This window comes from Typopeltis vanoorti, chromosome 4 (genome assembly GCF_054136105.1).
Source record: "Typopeltis vanoorti isolate ZY-2024b chromosome 4, IOZ_Tvanoo_1.0, whole genome shotgun sequence".
NCBI lineage: Eukaryota > Metazoa > Arthropoda > Arachnida > Uropygi > Thelyphonidae > Typopeltis > Typopeltis vanoorti.
Window position 1 is genome coordinate 90,744,304 of NC_143552.1, and position 19,917 is coordinate 90,764,220.

General features: G+C 37.3%; 1 protein-coding gene across 8 annotated transcripts in view; it reads left to right on the forward strand.

Moving 5' to 3' along the window:
- LOC150107493 (jouberin-like) overlaps positions 1–19,917 on the forward strand; it is a 422,644-nt gene that overhangs the window by 301,520 nt on the left and 101,207 nt on the right. For all 8 annotated transcript variants that reach the window (XM_090391911.1, XM_090391912.1, XM_090391908.1 and 5 more), the window contains one exon: positions 6,691–6,785. In XM_090391911.1, coding sequence (XP_090248037.1) covers positions 6,691–6,785 — 95 coding nt within the window. The remainder of the gene's footprint in view (positions 1–6,690; positions 6,786–19,917) is intronic.

Consider the following 19,917-nt stretch of genomic DNA (forward strand, 5'->3'; position numbering starts at 1 on the left):
GTTCTAAAATTGTCTTTCAAATAAACATTTATCATTCATGCATGACAGCATTGTAATTAATGGAAAATTATCATTGGTGTATACTCAACAGATGTGGTGATGTTTGTGGAAAGACAGCATACATCACTGCATCTGTTTGCCCAGCTTAGGAAGCAGATTATTTCAATTCTGTGTAAACTGTTTTAGTTTGCATCTGTATGTAGTGGGATACATTAAGACAACCATATTGGAAAATTTTGCAGCATGTCAATTTTTTTTAAAAATCATACCAAAGTTTTGTTGTAGATAATAGTAGAAAAAGTTAACGTCCTTCCTTAAGAAAATGGGATTCGCTAATCTTTACCTTAGGAAAGGACTTTGTTAAAGGACAGTGTATAATAAGTTGGTTAGCCTACACTTCTACTGATACAAGTTACATGGCATTCTAGTAACTTTGTTTGGATTATAAAAACTATTATGTGCATAGAGTTTTAGTTAATACTCTACGAAGTTAACAGTTTTTATAATTCCCCTCCAGCAACCTTAACAAATCTTTGTATAATTAATATACAATATATATATGTGTGTGTGTGTGTGTGTGTATATATGTGTGTATTAAGATGCTTTGCAAATGAGACAAGTTTTATGGAATAAATCAGAACTACTATTACACCATTGCTATGATACAACAGAAAGAAAAATATGGGAATCTTTGAAAATAGCATTAGATCCTAAACATTTAAATATTAACCAATGTATTGAAATATTAACCTTGGTTAATATTTCAATATCACACCGTTAGGGATGACATTATTATCCCAGCAATGTTTTGAAAGGCTGACCTGTTTAGTTGTCTAGAAAGCTTCAAGTTTAACTTACTGTACTGAATGACAGGCTTCACATATATGAAATCTCTATGGATTATAGTATTTCTGGTGGTAAGGCTTATACATTGGTTATCCTTAAAGGTATTATTTAAGGAAATTAACAATATACACTATATATTAATTAGAAAAAACTTAAGTAATAATTCCAATCTTTTGGCAAAGTCAAACTGCCATATCATGGAACAAAGAAGCAATTGATATATGCACACAGGCACTACATACATAGAGTAATTATGACTGAAGCTGAAACAACAATGGTAAGCCTTAAGTACTAAAAAGTGCTCCCTGGTGGTCTGGAATGGGTTTTGGCTGTTGGGCTGAAGTTCTCAGGATAGTGCTATCTATAAAAAGAGGGATTCACAGTTTTCTTACTCATTTAGAAGCAATATCAGACTTGATTATCAAAACTGCCAAGAAGCAGCCTCTTCTGTGAGGAATATGAAATGCTAGCCGAAATGAAGAATGACACATACACATTAGCTTACCTTTCTGCTCAAGGTTTGCACTACATACCACCCTTTGGATTATGATCCTGCTGTCACATAGATCAGAGCCTGCTCCTTATTGTTGTGTTTTCAGAGAGCTCCCGAAAGCTAAGTACAATTTTGAGTAAAAATTAGAATATAGGTTAAAATCATAACGTAATATTGCCTAATTTTGGTAGCTTGTTGTGTCTGTGGGATTTTGGTGTGAATTCCGTTATTTAATTTAGTATATAACGTTACATTTCATAGATTTGAATATGGCGGCAATGCGACGTAAGATAATGGCGTCCAAAAATACGACGCCATTGTTCAAAAACTATAATGTGAGAGAGTTTGTCCAATGTGATGTGTGTGGGATGTATGCATTCCCGAATGAGGCTGGAATTTGGATTGAAAGTGATAGTGGTGGGAGAATGTGCAGAAAGTGTAAGCAAAGTGAGGAGTTGAAGTATGTGTCAGGTTGTGAGATAGTTATGGTTGAAGAAAGCCAGAATTGCCAGAATGTGAGTGAAAATAGTGGCTTGATAGGGAATTGCGATGTACAAGATGGCAATGAGAGCGGTGATCTAAGAAAGAGTGAAAGCAACCATACAGAGAGAGAAAAATGGTTTAAATGATAAAAATAATGAGGAATTATTTGTAGGAAGTGAGATCGCTAGGTTGCGTGCAGTGATACAAAATGCACAGCAGCAATTAGAGCACCTGCAAAACTCTTTCCAGAGTGATTCGGCTAACGTAAATAAACAGTGTAAGAATGGGAGAGTTTCTGAAATGAAGGAAAGAGTGTTGTATGGTGACTCGTTATTAAGAGAGGTGATAGATGGCAGTGTAACTAAATCATACTTACCGGGTGCGAAATTTAAAGATGTAAGTGAGAGTATTAGAGTGCAAAAACAGAGGGTGAAAGAATTAATAATTGTGGCGGGTACAAATGAATTGAAAGGTGATAAATTTTTTATGAGAGAGGACTTGAAAGTATTGTTAAAGGTAGCGAAAGAAAAGAGTGACAGAGTTAGAATGGTTAGTCTGTTGCTGCGGTATGACAGAGAGGAGTTTAGAAGGAGGGCCATAATCGCAAATGACATTATGCGCAGGTTATGCTGACGGTGTGGTGTGGAATTCGTGGACATGTGGAATGAGTTTGAAAGGCGAAAGGACTTATATAAGATGGATGGCCTGCATTTGAATGGACTTAGTGTGCGGAGACTGGAAAGAGTGTTGCTGAATGAAGTGAAAATGGATGTGCAAAACCAGGGAAACTAGAACTACCAAGGAGGGGGGGGGGGGGAATGGATATGCAGACATTAGTGAGACAAATGAGTGTAAGAATGTATATAATGTACCCGAGCCAGCACTAAGGACAAAAAATGGGAATGGGTCATTTAGAATAACGCATCGATATAGGGGTGGGACTAAGGGATCACTGCATTTCATGTATACTAATGCCAGGAGTATTAGGAACAAGAAGGAAGAATTTTTGGCCTTGATTGGCTCTTCCTGGCCACAGGTTATTGGCATTAGTGAAACATGACTGATGGAAGATGATATAGTTAGTGGGATAGAATGTGTAGGTTATAGTGTGTTTAGGAGGGACAGAGAGAATAAAATGGGGGGAGGGGTATTATTGATGATAGCTGATGAACTGCAGCCAAGGAGAATTGAAGTTGTATCGCAGGATAGTGAAAGGAGCTCATTTGAGGCTATTTGGTGTGAGATTGAGACTGGCAGAATAAAATATACAGTTGGGTGCTGCTATAGACCAGGTGATGGAATAGATGGTGGAGATAGTATGCATAGGGAAATTGATGAAATGCGTGGAAGGAGGGTAATTATTATGGGGGATTTCAACTATGGTAACATTGATTGGAAGGAGGAGAGGACACATGTGAGGAAGGAAAAGGATTTTATTCAATTATTAAGGGATAACTATCTGAGACAGCATGTAATTGAAAATACTAGGGGTGTGAGAGTGCTTGACCTGGTAATAGCATCTGAGAATTTGACTGTAATGAATATGACCATGTTGCCACCTATTGGTGAGAGTGATCATAAGGTCTTGACCTGGGAGGTGGCTAAAGGTGTGGAATTTTCGATTAAGACAGGGTATATGTGGAATTACCGTGCTGGCAAGTATGACAAGCTTAGGAGATTGCTTGGATCAGTGCCATGGCATGTACAACTGCAAGGGCTGGACGTTGATAGAGCATGGGAAGTGGTCAAGGAGCATTTACAGGAGGTTATGGCTGATTGTATACCTAGGGTCATAGTAAAACAAGTAGGAGTTAAATGGATGAATAACACCATTAAGCTTGTGCTGCAAAAAAAGAAACAACTGTGGAGGGAATTTAAAGAAAGGGATGACCAGCAGACACACGAACGGTATAAAGTGCAGGCCAGAAAGGTAACGAGTGTGGTAAAAAAAGCAAAAGCGGATTATGAAAGGAAACTAGCTATGCAAGCAAAAAAGAATCCCAAACAGTCTTTCAATATGCTGCAAGTAAGAAAAAAACTGTACACGGCAAAATGATTTTAAGGAATAACGATGGTAAGGAGGTCACTGAATCAGTCGATATAGTGGAATTACTGAGCGCGCACTTTGCAAAAGCATATCATCCAGGTGGTGACATTGAAAAAATGAAGGAACCATTAGTTTATACAGGAATAGTGATGAATGAAGTGGAGGTGACTAGTCTATTACAGAACCTTAATGTGAACACATCTGTAGGATTGGATGGTATACTGGCACGGGTCTTGTGTGAAGCGGCTAAGGAATTATCAGTGCCCTTGACCATGTTGTTTAATCTGAGTCTCAGGTCTGGTTTAGTCCCAAAGGTGTGGAAAGAGGGGAAAATAGTTTCACTGCATAAAGGATAATCCAAGACTACGGTTGCAAATTACCGACCGATCAGCATATCAGGAGTCATTGTCAAGGTCTTGGAGAAAGTAGTCAAGAGAAAAATACAGAAATGGATTGATGAAAATGAGATACTGTACAGGGGACAGCATGGCTTTGTGAAGGGTAGATCATGCTTCAGTAACTTGCTCAAGTTTTATAACAAGGTGATGGCTGAACTGGATAAGGGAAATGGGTTTACAGTGATACTGCTGGACCTGGCAAAGGCGTTTGACAGGATACCACATGGAATACTAATCCGTAAACTACAACATATGGGAATGGATATAGGGTTGGTGAGATGGATAGGTGGTTGGTTGATGGAGAGATATCAAAGAGTAGTTTATTCAGGAGTAGAGTCCAAAAGACGGGCTGTGACTAGTGGTGTGCCGCAGGGTTCTGTTCTTGGACCACTGCTGTTTAATCTGTTCATTAACGATATAGGGAAGGATCTAAGTGGAACAATTCATTTGTTCACTGATGATGCAAAGTTGGGTAGGGCAATAGTGAATGCAGGAGATGTCAAAGTCTTGCAGGATGACTTAGATAGATTGGAGTTCTGGGCTAAGGAGAATGGATGTCAATTTAATGTGACAAAATGTAAGGTTATGCATTTTGGGGTGAAAAGATTAGCAGCAGTATACCACATTGGTGGAACTGTACTCCAAGAGATTGATGAGGCCAGGGACTTGGGAGTGTTGGTGGATAGGGAGATGAAGTTTAGGGAGCACATTGCAAAAGTAGCTAAATCAGCTCATCAACTCACTTGGTTGTTGAAAAATACCTTGACGAGCAGAGACAAGCAAGTTATTGTACCTCTGTACTGAGCCTTGATAAGACTTCATCTCGACTACTGTGCTCAGATTTGGTCACCTCGGTTCCTTCTTGATGGGAAGGAGGTGGAGAGGATCCAGAGGTGAGTGACTAAGATGATAACAGGTCTATGGAATGAACCATATGAAAACATATTGAAGATACGTGGGTTGCAGAAACTAGTTGATAGGCAGAAGAGGGGAGATATGATTGAGACATTCAAATTGCTAAAGGGATTCTATAGGATTAATTCAGAGGATATTTTTGAGATCAGGACTGGTGGTGGGAGAACTAGGGGACACCTATGGAAGCTGGGCAAGAGTGTGGTTAGCAGGGGTGTTAGAGCTGGGTTCTTTACTTTTAGAGTGGTAAATGAGTGGAATAAGCTGCCAGAGTCTGTTGTGGGTGCTGTGATGGTGAACGAGTTCAAGGCAAGGTATGATAGATACTGTGAGAATGTAATCGCATAGTTCTGTGGACATGATGTTTAGGGCCTCCCTCGATGAGTCTAAGGACTCCTGGAGTCGCCCGAAATAATAATAATAATAATAAAAAGGTTGCCTCCTACCTATGGAAATTATTAAACTTAAATAGTACCCCCCCCCCAGATGCTTATCCTGTGTAGTACCTGTGTGCACAGTTTGTTCTTTGTGATAATGACATCTATTTACTTTGCCAAAATATTGAAAGTATTAAAATCTTTTTCTAATTAATATATAGCATACATTGTGTTAAGTACCATTATGGATAACCAACATATAAGCCTTACCACCAGAATCTAACACAGTAGTTGAATAAATATTGGGTTTGTCCAGGTATTTGACCTATGCAATAAGCCTAATACACTGTACGTACTACAATGATAAAGATAATGTTTGAGGTGTTTTTTGCTTCAAAATGCTTATATTATATTATATCTCTTATATCATATGAGTCAGCCATATCATGAATTATGACAATAACTATAAACATTTCTACATGAATTCATTTTTGAAATTATGGATTCTACAACCGTGTTAGAATAACCCTTTTTATTATCCCGACGTTTTGATCTTCATATCAAGATCATCATCTGGAGCATACATAAATATACAAGACAAGCTGCATTACATTTCAGACCATAAGCTAGAGAAACAATGATTTGATCACATGCTACTCACTGGCATGACCTCTAGTAAAAAAAAAAAATTAAGAATATTAAAAACATTTTTTAAAAAAAATCCATAATTTCAAAAATGAATGCTGATCACCGTGTAACACTAAAAGAAAGGATTTCTACATGGATAGTTGTGTAATTTGAACCTTTTTTGTTGTTGTTGTTGTTCTTGTCAGAAAAAATTTCTTAGTTGATTTAATACTTTGAAAATTTAACAGTAATTGAAATCTTCAGGTATTCAGCATGAAAACAGGAAAGATACTATAATTGTTCTGTATCTACTTTAACTGATCTGATAAAAAGCAGCTTAGCAATTTTTATGGTAAAATTTGATTCAATCCATAGTTATGCAGTGACAATTCTGGAATGTGAAAGTTATCAAACTCACAAAGTTTTTTTTATATCCATGTTGTTACTGCCTTAAACTGTCTGCAAGCAAAGAAATTCCTGACAATCTTGTTTTGTTTTTATTTTCAGGGTATTCCAATTAATAAACTTTTTCTTCATCCTTCAGAGAGAAAATTACTGTTTCACTGCCGAGATAGCACTTTAAAATTAATAGATCTTAATGTGTAAGTATTCATTAAAATAGCAGTTTTGTTTGACAGAAAGGAAAATTAGTTACATTTTTTTTTTCATTATGTATATTTAGAGATATAGTATTATTTACCACACATACCTTTTAATCAAAAGATAATAAGAAATGCTTATTGTTGCTTCATTTGGTCCCTCTAGCAATTCACAGATTATCTGATCATTAATCCATTTGCAGTACATACCAAAGTATGATAGGAGGTTATGGATAGGAGTTGGGAGAATTATCATAATAATTTTAAAAATTATGTTACACAATGTGGTATCTATCAGAAAATCATTGATAATAACAATTCATCAGATCTTAAATAATCACTATGTCAAAGAAATTTCATAGCAGAAAATATCTGATTATCTTTATAAATATAGCTAAAGACAGAAGAAAGAACTTTACCAACGTTAAGAACTCAAAAAAAAAAAAAAAAAGAAGTTATAAATATTCTGTTGTGAAACATCTATTGTTAGATCTTGAATGGGGACTCTTTCAACAAAAAAGTCATTCATTCAAGATTTAACAAGAAACAAAATTCTGAGCTAGAAATGCTTGCACTATTGGTTAATTAAGAAAAATATAAAAGAAAACCTGTTACAATTACCTTAGAAAGAAAATTTCTAAGACAGAAAGGAAATTTCTAAGACTGATGAAAATTTATCGCGAGATAAATTTTCATCAGCCTTTTAGTTATTTAGCCTTTATTTCTAAACCCAACTTTCATACTTAATTAACGATCTTCAATCACAAAGTTCTAGATTACGTGTAGACAAAGTGACGACTGTATGCGGCACTTTGTCTACACGTAAACAAAGTGTAGACAAAGAAGACAAAGTTAATCTTACTTTGTCAAAGGACGGACAAAGTTGAGGAGAAAATTGTATGTCAAAATAGAATTACATTGTTAAAATTATTGCTGTCTAAATTATACTGTATAAGAATGTAAATCTAAATGCAAACAAAGGTTGCTAGCTAACTGCCTACGATGACGTCACAGCACAACGGAAGCATTCGTGGAAGGTGCTCTGAACTTGCGTTTGGCGAAATGAGCGCTCTTCAAGGAGCAGAAGTGTGATGCAATCACGTAGGGGCGAATAGGAGAGCACAGTGAGAGATCCTCCATTACGAAAAGAGGGCGCTAAAAAGAAGAATAAAAAGCGAGTTCACTCAGCTTTGAAACCCCCCCCCCCGTTTTTTCTGTTCCTGTTTTCTCGTGTGGACAAGCAGAGCGCTGACCAATCAACAGTGCCGGAAGTAATCTCCTTCCCGGTTGCTAGCTGAAGGAGTCGGGCATGCTATACGTGAGCTGACGGTAGACACCAACTAGGGCCATCGGTAAAAGTTTATCGATGCGAAACAGCGGAATAAGTTCCTCAAAAAGGACGGCCGAGATGACGATATCGATCCAGTAGACGAGCGTATATACGGCAAGGTGCAAGGAATGGCGATTTGCATTGATCAGCGTAATCTCCACGTGGACGTGACTCGATAAAGCAGAAAGACATCTGACAACAAAGGACGGACATAAAGAAGCACGATATCCTCTCAGAACACTGGTAAAGTACAGTAAATTCCTAATTCTTGTAATGATTAGTATTGGGGCAAAGAGAGAAGAATAGATTTCTGATTGAGAAGAAAGAGAACTTTTAAGTGACTTTTGTGCTCAGTAACGTGTCAATCTAATTATATTGGACTAGTAGTCTGAAAGCCTGAGAGTATGCAACACTTAGTTGAATGTGAATTGACCTTTGTTAGTAAGTTTTACTTAGAATTCTGAATTACTGTTTCATGATAAATATGTGCTTACTTAATCTATAGATGTAAAAATTGGAGTATTTTGACAATTAATGTGTTCCTTATAGCTCAGCAAATGAATTAGAATTCTGATATGACATACCTTGATATGTAAAAGTTTATTGTATGAAATTTTGATAATTAATAAACATGTTTTTCTATGTAAGTCTGAGTTTGTCTGAGAATGAGATTGAAATTACCACTCACTAAAGTTCGAACCTGTGAATAAGGGAAAATTAAAGAAATTTTAGAAAGTTTAGGCCATGACTGCAATGTTGAAGTTTCTATAGGCACTTAATACTTTAATAAGATTAGGTAATACTTAAACTCTGGGAAGTTTCTTTGTACAAGAATTCTTCTGTACTAGGACTCTGGCTGGCACAGCTAAAATAAATAAATTTTGTCAGAGTTCCGAATAGAGAAGCAGCCCCAGAGAGATAAGTTAGAGATTTCAGGCTTAGTTAGTATGACAATGATATAAGATAGAACATAAAGAAACAACACGACTATAACACTATAAAGCAGTAAAATATATTTTCAAACATCGAACATACAACAGAGTAGCTGTATAATTGAAAAATTTTTGATTACATTAAACTCCTCTTTACTTAATGAAAATCCTTGATTACTCAGTATGGTTTATAAAAATGTCAATCAGAATATATTGTCATATTCAGGATTGAAGATTCATTCTGGGAGTAATTTAAGAGCAAAGCTAAATAACTGACAAGAGGCTTCACTATAGTTGGTAAGGAGTGCAGATAACTGACACGGGGACATTTGTCCACTTTCTGGTTTGATGCACCCAATTTTAAGGTATCAACCTGGATATTGATTGAATGAGAAAAAGTTGGCAATTTGGAACTTAGTAGGTTGAAATGCATTCTATGTTGGCGTTTTAAACAAAAGATAGATAGTAATGATATAACATGATCATATGTCGTGTCATGTCAAGTAGGGAATTATCAACTTAAACATGACTCCAGCTGTGTGGAAAGGCTTATGTGTTCGTTGCACATGTTGATTGGATTTTAACAGTATAGGTGCAAACACAGATTGATAAGAAAATAACTATTTATTGACTTAATTGCTAATATTTTGCTGGTATTCTATCCAGCATCTTCAGAGCACACAAACAAAGTTTGTTACAGTAGCGAGACAACCGCAATTGGGTGTAACAGTGGGACTAGTATGAGTAATTGTAGTGTGCAACACAAAGACTAAAGTCTTAATTAGGCACCATCTAAGTTGAAAAGGAAAAAAAAAGAGAGAAAAAGCAGGTATTAATTTGGTCTTAGGATGACTGTCTCCCAAATCTTAGGTAGATTTATGCAGCCATACTTGTTGAGGTTTGGAGTATGTTTCAAGGCTTCTGTTGATTCCAGGAACAACCTCTCTAACTTGTAGAAGTTTCTGTGCAGCGCTTTTGTTTTTTTCAATTGATCCTGTGTGCAGGGGTATCCAAAGAATGGTCTGCCAGACCCAACTTGCCATAGCGAAAGTGCTGAATATATTTTTTGTGTTCACAGTAGGCTCGATTACATGAACAGGGCACTTCATAGACTCCTGGATGTGATAAAGGAGAGAATCTGTCCTTAGGTTAACAGATGAGAGTTGCCAATTTCACATAAGGTTTAAATACGTGCATAGTTGGTATTTGTTAAGCACTCTAGATATCTTTTCAGATGTGCCATTAATGTATGGGATGGTGATAGTTTTTTTGTAGTCTTCAGTGCTAGACAGTGGGGGGATTTTTAGGGAGAATTTAGTATTTTATCTATCTTATGGGGATTATAGCCATTGGTCAGGAAGGTGTGACGTAGATGAGAAAGTTCAGCAGCGAGAGCAATGTCATTGGAACAAATTGCTCTAGCTCTATGGGTTAGTGTTTTTATGATGCCATATTGTTGAGAAGGGTGATGATGTGATTGTTTGTGTAAATATCTCCCTGTATATATGGGTTTTCTATAAACTGAGAATGATAAGGAATCTTCTGGAAGATGTGTGATTAGTGTGTCCAGGAAGGGCAGACAGTCGTTGGCTTCTAGTTCCATTGTAAAGTGGATTTTTGGGTGCTGGCTATTTAGATGCACTAAAAATGTATTCAATGTGTCTGGGCTATGTGGCCAAATAGCGAACACATCATCAACATAGCGTAGCCAGAGACTAGGTTTGAGAGTGGCTGTATTGATAGCTAGCTTTTCCAGATGTTCTATTTAGAAATTGGCTAAGGGGAGATCCCATAGCTGTCCCATCTAATTGTTTGTATATTTTCCCTTTCCATGTAAAATAACCTGCCTGTATTGTGAATTTAAATAACTGAAATATATCAGGAGGAAATTGTGAATTTAGCAAATTAAGGGTTTCAGTTAATGGTACATTCGTGAATAGTGAGGTGATATCAAAACTCACCATTAAGTCTGAACTTTTTAAGGTGTGGTTTTCTAAAATACTTTTTAGGTGGGTAGAATTTTTAACAAAAGAGGGAGAATTGTTTGTGAAAGTGGTTAGTAGTTTGGCTAAATGTTTAGCAAGTTTATATCTAGGACTGTTTATGCTACATATAAAATAGGGCGTAAAGGTGTACCTTGTTTGTGAATTTTTGGAGCTCCATATATCTTGGGTGTTTTAACGTGGAAGGGCTTGAGTTTGTTGACTGTTTCTTTAGGCCAGGAAGTGACTTTGTTCAATAATTTGCACACCTTATTCTGTGTGCAAATTTGTGAGTTGGCAGGATCTTGATCTATAATTTGGTATGTTGACTGGTCTTGGAGAAGTGCTTGCATTTTGCTTTCATATTCTATTCTATCCATCACCACAGTTGTGTTTCCTTTGTCTGATTTGGTTATTGTAATGTGGTTATTATTGTATAGCTCTTTGGGGCCTAATTAGGACTTTAGTCTTTGTTGCACGCTACAATTACTCATACTAGTCCCACTGTTACACTGGATTGCAGTAAGTCAGTAAATAGTTATTTTCTTATCAATCTGTGTTCACATCCATACCGTTAAAATCAAATCAACATGGCTCCAGCTGTCTGGGAACTAAATTAGTGAAAACACATCTGCTAGAATGGAATTTATGGAAATACCATGGCAACGTAATTGGTGCTAACTGAGATGAAGAAGAATCAAAGAGGTGAGATACTTTTAAATAATCTCTATATGATGCTATGTTCGTATGTGGTGATCAGGGAAAGAAAGGAGCAATTATAATATTAACAACTTATAGCACTAAACATGAAAAACTTTGAATGCCAGAGTCCAAGAGCAACAATTTGGGAAAAATAAAGTGGGAAATTACACAATGAGACTTATTTGTACCTATGGTTCCACTGAATACTCTAGAGCAGTGTTCACAATATTTTAAAGTCTCTATTACACCATAGCAAATACAAATATAAGAGGCTATTCCTTGAATCTTCCTCACCCCCTAAGAAACTTTTCAAATCTCAAGAAATTTGAGTACATGAGACTGCCCTATACAACGTATACTAAAATATTAGTTCATATAATTAATATTTTAGTATACGTTGTTATTTCCTGAAAAATTAATAGTTATCATACAACATGCAAGCACTGTAGTAACAGCAGCCATGTTGAGTGGTGTGGATTTTACCAAGATGGTTTGTTGCTAGAATTTATTATATATGAATTTGCTAATGTGACAGATATGTTTGTTGAGAGATTAAACAAGTGTAGCAAGAGAATGAGGGTCTGTATAAAGTGTGATATGTGAATGGATTGCAGTGATTTGATTAAAAGTCAGGAAACATAAATGAATAATAATATACAAAAAGGGGAAAGGCAGTGATAGATGTAAGACTAAGAATGATAGCTAGAAGAGTAAGCATGAGAACATGAGTTTAGAGAATGTGAATGTGAATATGAAAATAATTAAAAAAGGAAAACTGGGTGTAACTATGGATGCGGAAATGTGCCTGACTGATGAAGCAAGAACTGTTGTGACTGTGGAAATGGAAGAAAGTTGGACCAACAAAGCAATAGTGGGAGCATTTCAGTAATTTCTTGCATTTCAGCAATTTCTTGCTGAAATGCAAGAAACTCTTGCATTTCAGCAATAGCGATTGCTGAAATGCAAGAGTTGAAGAATGAAATTAAGATGAGGAATGAAATTAGGCATATGGTGGATATGAATGGAAGAGTGTGAAAGAATAAAAAGAAAAATATATAGAGAGAAAGAAGTAGTGAATGCTTCAAGAATAGCACTGGAGATTTTGTCATAAAAGGTGTGGTGGATGAGAGGATAAACAAGGTATGTTTTCCAGGAGGTAGAACGAACAGGGTGATTGAGGCACTAAATATGAGAAGTAAGTGTGGGAGGGAGTTAGTGGTTGTAGTTGGGATGAATGATTTGGTTGGGCATAGGAAGAATGTGAGATTCGATATCAGCAGATTATTAAGGAGAGTGTAAGATAGCAGCGTGTTAGGAGGGTTAATTTGTGTGTTGTCCAGGTATGACAATGATGAGTTGTGGTGGAGAGCAAAGATCTTGAATAGAATGTTAACAGAAATCTGTGAAGAGAAAAGAGTGTATTTTGTGAACATGGGGGACAAGTTTGAGAGAAAAATGGAGCTGTATAAGAGTGATGGACTGCATCTGAATGGTTTTGGAGTGAGTCATTTAGGAAGATTACTTCTGGAGTAAAGTGTAATGGAGTTTGCAAACAAGGTATCAGTGAAAGCCAGAGATGATGTGAATGAGCAGGAGAATGGACTAGGTGAGACTGAGGTGATTGTCAATAGAGAAGATAATGTGAGAACAGGAAAGCAAGTTGGACAGGGAAACAGGGTGGGCCAGGGAGGTTGGGGGGGGGAGGCAGAGTGGATTCTAGAAGTGGTAATGAATGCATGTATGTGGATGGTCTAGAAATGGAATGGAATGGCCAGGAATATTGGGTATTTCATTCTGGGAGACTATGTGGGGACAAAAGATGAGCATATAGTTATTTTGATTTTTATGGCACAAAGATCATACTGCACCAGGACACAGGGTACAGCAGTACATATGGTAAACGGTTAATAAGACAATCACAAACATCTATGTTCCTGGTGGGATTCAAACCTGCAGCTTCTTGGCTGGAGAGTGGATACACTAACCACTTGGCCAACTAGGCCTGCAGGTGAGGAAAAATCACAGGTGGGGGACAGCATGAGAAGGAATAGCTATATGCCAAAAAATGAATTGTTATGTTTATTTATAAATACCAGGAGTGTCAGAAATAAGGAAGATGAAATTGTTACATTGATTAAGTTTATGTGCCTGAAAATAGTTGGAATAAGTGCAACATAGTTGGATGAGAATGACATCTTGATGGGAATAGAAATGGAGGGATATGATGTTTTTTTGTGAATATAGGAAAGGCAAAATGGAGGGGGAACAGTGCTGTTGATGATAACTGGAGAATTATGTCTGCGCAGGGTTGAGAAACAAGGAGCAAACCATACTGCTTCAAAACCAATTTTTTGAAAAATTGGTTTTGAAGCAGTATGGTGTGAAGTGAAGGTTGATAGAATGATGTATTTTGCAGGGTGTTACTACAAGCCAGGGAATGAAGAAGGTGGAGACTAAGAAATGCATGCCCAACTTAGCTTAGTGAGTAAGCAAAGAGTGATCATTATGAGTGATTTCAACCACAACCATATATATAGGAATGAAGAGATAGCATCAGAGAATCTTCTTCTTTCACTATGCCTTATCCCATGTTAAATGGGGTCGGCGCACCGATCTTTAACCTTCCTCTTCCAAGTTCTTCGGTCTAGGGCGTCCTTCGGACTCCATCCTTTCTCCCTAAGATCCTCTGTCACCTTATCCCTCCACCTGAGCTTGGGCCTGCCTCTTTTCCTCCTTCCCTCCAACTCCATATACTCCACTCGTTTACCAACATACTCCTCACTCTTCCTCTCTACATGTCCAAACCACCTCAGCCTACTTTCTTGTATCTTCTTGCCAATTGGTCCCACCTTAACCGTCCCTCTGATGTAGTCATTCCTTATCCTGTCCTTCTTTGTCACACCACTCATCCATCTCAACATCCGCATCTCTGCTACCTCCATCTTCCTCTCCTGTGCCTTGGTTATAGGCCACGTCTCCGCACCGTGGAGCATCGCCAGCCTCACCATCATCTTATACAGCTTTCCTTTCCTCTTACAACTCACTCTCTTGTCGCACAGGACCCCGCTCATCTTCCTCCAATTCATCCAACCGCATGTTATTCGGTGCTGTATTTCCTCATTTAAGTCACCATTCCTCTCGACAACTGACCCAAGGTACTTGAATTTCTTACCTGAAATTAGCCTTTCACCCTGGAGTCGTATGGCCATATCCTCATCACTCTCCGTTGACATATATTCAATCTTCACCCAGTTAATTCTCATGCCTATCTCCTCCAATGCCTTTCTCCACTCTTCCAGGGTATTTTCAAGCTTCTCTCGGGATGATTCGCATAGAGCAATGTTGTCAGAAAACAGCATGCTCCATGGTGCCTCCTTCTTGACATCCTCCATTAGTACATCCACGACCAGGTCAAAGAGGTAGGGGCTCAGAGCTGACCCTTGGTAGTCCTATGACAATAGGGAACCCTTCAGTCATGCTGACACTAGACCTGACCTGAGTTTCTGTTCCCTCATACATCTCCTTCACCAACCTCACGTACTTCTCCGACACCCCCTTCTTCCTCATGCACCTCCATACCTCCTGCTTGGCCACTCTGTCGTATGCCTTTTCCAGGTCTATAAACACCATGTGCAGATCCACTTGCATCTCTCTATATTTCTCCGTCAATCACCTTATCGCAAATATCGCATCCGCTGTCCCTCTTCCTGGCATAAATCCAAACTGCTCCTCACCAATTTTCGTTTCCTGCCGTATCCTTCCTTCAATTATTCTTTCCCATATCTTCAATGTGTGTGACGTCAGTTTGACCCCTCTATAGTTGCCACAGTCCTGAACGTCTCCTCTTCCTTTGTAGATAGGGACGAGAATACTTTTCCTCCATTCCTCTGTTATCTTTTCCTGTTGGACTATTTTCCTCATCAGATCCCTTAACATATCCACGCCTTCACTGCCCAAACTTTTCCACACTTCCCCATAGATAGCATCAGAGAATAAAGAGCATGAATTTCTTGAGTTCTTAAGAGACAACAATCTTAGGCAGTATGTAATGGAGGGCACACAAGGGTTAAGAGTCTTAGATCTGGTTATATCATCAGAAGATATAATTATGAATGGAGTGTCTAATCTGCCCCTGGTTGGAGAGAGTGACCACGTCGATTGCAGCCAGTCACATGAAAACTTCTATAAAGAAAAGATATACATGGAACTATAAGGCTGGTGAATGTGGAAAGCTTAGGAGACAACTGGGAATAATGTGGAAAGAAGAGTTGAGTGGAAAAGATATAGATGCTGCATCAACATTGATCACCAGCCATTTAACAGCAGCAGTGTCTGAGTGTATTTCTAAGGTGAAAAGGCTAAACAAGGTAGCAGTAAAATGGATGAATGAAGAGATTAAACTTGAAATCTGGAAGAAGGCATTGTGGAGGCAACACAAGATGAATGTTGGTAATGATCAGTTGCAGTAAGGAACAGGCCAGGAAGGTGATCAAGTTGGTAGCACCAACAAAATTGGAGTATGAGAAGAAATTAGCCACTCAATCTAAGGAAAATCCTAGTGAGTTCTTTCAATATGTGACAGGTAGAAAAAAAATGACTATGGGGAGATGATGCTGGTTGATGACACAGGCAGACTGGTAACCAGTTCAGGGAATATAGTTAAATTATTCAATGATCAGTTTATCAGTGTATTTCATCTTCATGAAGGCAACATCAAGAGAAGCTGGAGTGTAGAATGTATGGCAGAGGAGGGACTGATGGTGAATGAGCAGGAAATATATATGAAGAATTAAATAAACTTGAGGTTAATAGAATTTGTCTTGAGGGAATGCCCTATGGAATTAATGCACCTTTGGTGCAACTATTTAACATGAGTCGTGATAGGATGAATCCCAAAGGAATAAAAGGTGGGAAAAATTATTCCACTTCACAAAGGAGGAGATAAGACTAAGGCTACAAATTATAGGCCAGTTTGTGTGTCTGGGATTTTGTTAAGGTATTAGAGAAGTTAGTGAGGACTAGGATTCAGAAGCGAGTTCATATTAGCAATATTCTTTATGATGGTCAGCATGAGTTTGTTATGGAAGGTTATGTTTCAGAAATCTGCTTATGTATTATAATAAGGTGACAAACTTCTCCTCAGTGAAGGAGAATGCAATACATTGGTGTACTTATATTTTTCAAAGCGTGAAAGTTTAGCTACTACAAGACAAGTTGGTAGCTAAACTGAAACAGATGGAATTAGATAACAGACTAGTAAGTTGGATAGCTGATTGGCTGTCAAATAGGTATCAGCAGGTTGTATATGGAGGCGTGGTATCCCAAAAGAGGAAGGTCACTAGTTGAATGCCCACAGGGATCTGTTTTGGGACCATTATTGTTTAACCTGTAGGTTATTGACATTGGGACCAGCTTAACTGGAGATGTGCAGCTGTTTGCTATGATGTAACATTGGGAAGAGCTATGAAAAGTAGAGCTGCTTTTGTGACCTTGCAGGAGGATTTGATAGACTATGTGAGTGGGCAAATGATTAGAAATATCAGTTAAATGTTGCAAAATGCAAGGTCTTGAAATTTGGTAGGCAAGGTTGAGATGTCGAGTATACAATTAATAGAGAAATTTTGAATTAAGTGGAGGAGATCAGAGATCTGGGAGCATTAGTGGACAGAGACTTTGTTTAGGAGTCACACTGCCAAAATTGTAAAAACATCCCAACAGATTATAGCAATAATGAAGAGGACATTGACATACAGAGACAAAGAGGTTATGGTTCCCCTGTATAAGGCATTGATCAGGCCACATATGGACTACTGTGCATTGATTTGATTTCCTGGTTTTCAGGAGATTGAGGATCTATTGGAGATGGTCCAGAGAAGGTTTACCAAGTTGGTGTCAGGTCTATGGAATAAGATATGAGGAGAGATTGAGGGATTGCAATTTACAGAGCCTTGTGAATAGAAGAAGAAGAAGATGGGGCATGATTGAGACATATAAGTTGGTAAGGGACTGTTACTCCATGTTAACTGTTATCATGTTAACATGGAGAAAATATTTCATAAAGTAGAAGGAGGCAAGGATAGAACTAGAGTTCATCCATGGAAGCTGTACAAGCAGCTGCTCTGCATGAAGAGTGATTGGTGAGTGGAATGCATTTACCTGAAAGTGTGGTTAGTGCAGAAACTGTGAATGGGTTCGTGGTACAGTTCGATGATCTTTTGGCATGAGAGTGTATAGACCTCCCACAATGAGTCCTTTGACTCGAAGGAGGTCAGATAATAATAATGATAATTAATTAAGTAAAAACCCTTCAGTAATTTTTGTCTCAGTCATACCATCCCTTTTCCACCTGTCAACCAATTTATATAAGTTACAAATCTTCATCCTGTCCTTGTAAGTTTCATTCCATGTAACTAGTACCATCTTGGTCACTTACCTCTGGATCCTCTCCAACTCCTCCTCATGCCCAAGAAACCAGGTGACCAGACCTGCATGCATGCAGCAGTCAAGATATATGGCCCTAAACTTAATCTCTATAATCTTGGAAAAGTTTTTTTATGCATCTTTAACTATTCTTCAAAGAGCAACTGGGAAGTTAACGATTGGAGGACAGTATAAGGTATCAATCAAGCTTTCATAGTTTAGTGAGAATATTTTCTGCATAACGAAACGCAAGTGATATATATTCCAAGGAGCAATATGGAATTTGCTGAAATGTTTCTTTGATTGGAAGTGTATTTGGAACTGCTCAATTAAATGTATTCCTATTTGTCTGAACGATTATTCTTTATGCTTACTTCAGAAAATGATGAAAAAGATGCATTAAGGAAACTTGCTTACTGAAAGGAGATATTAGTTAATAGGAGATACAGGCATATTAGTTAAGTGATTCCTTTTAATTTTGTGTTCTAATGAATTTGAGAGATAAGGCAGAGTGATTGAATGAATGAATGAACGAAAACAGTGAAATAAGTGCTGGAAAGGAAGTTTCATATGATCAAGTGAAACTGCTGAACTTTCAGTTGAATGTTTTTGTTCAATTTGTTTTATCAAGTATTTGATGTTATATTTCAGAACTGTATTTAACTGTGAGTTAGAGAGTGAAAGATATATATTTTATTGAGTTCATACAGTGCAATTCTTAAAATGGTCATTTAATTATTTTTTGTATGTATTAAGAAGTTAGAAATTCATTTACTACTTTTAAAAAAATCTTTTTAGAGAGAGATCAAGTGAATTATTTAATATAGAAAATTGTATCTGGTTGTATATATTTATATGTTTACAGTAATATACAGTTTATTGTAAAAAAAAAAATTTTTTTAATAATTGAGCTTTATCTTATCAGATAAACACATGCTGATCCTTGAAGTTAATACACCTTCATGGATATGAAACGGAAATATTCTAACCAACTAAAATAAAATATATCATTATATTATACTCTACAACTGACTTTAATATATAGGTTGAATATAGGTGGGGAATAAAATAGATGGAGCAAATCAAGCTCTCCTCAAAATATAACAGCCTGACACACAAGCAAAAAAGAGGGATATGTGAGGAAGAAAAAATAGAGGAAAGAGCAAAAGTGGAGAAGAAGGAATATGATGGTTTATAGGGGAAACATGGTTTTGCGTTAATAATTTGCTTACTTTTGTAATAAAGTGACAATTGAGATGTATAAAAGAAATGGCTAGTCGGTGATATTGCTGGACTTTGCAAAGGCATTTGGCAGAATTGCACATGGAACTCGGTTTCATAAATTGAAGCAAATGGGGTTGGACAAGAAGCTGGTGATTTTGATTAGAAGGTGGCTGATGTTCAGATACCAAAGAGTGATTTATGGAATATACAAGTCCAGAAGGTTTGTGACTAGTCATTATTGGTACTTGGTCCTCTGCTTTTTAATTTGTACATTAGTGGTTATAAGAAATTATTTGAGGGGAAATATTCATTTGTTTGCTGATGATGCAAAGCTGGGAAGAGTTAAAGTTAATGAAGATGATGTAGAGATCCTACAAGATGTATAGAAGCTAGAGTTGGGTAAAGGTTGCCATTTTAATGTGGTCAAGTGAAATGTGATGTACTTTTGGAAGAAGAAATCACCAGCTGTGTACTATATTGATGCAACTGAATTTCAGAAAATGGGACCAGGGTTTGGGGGGCGACTGTGGACATAGAGTTGAAAT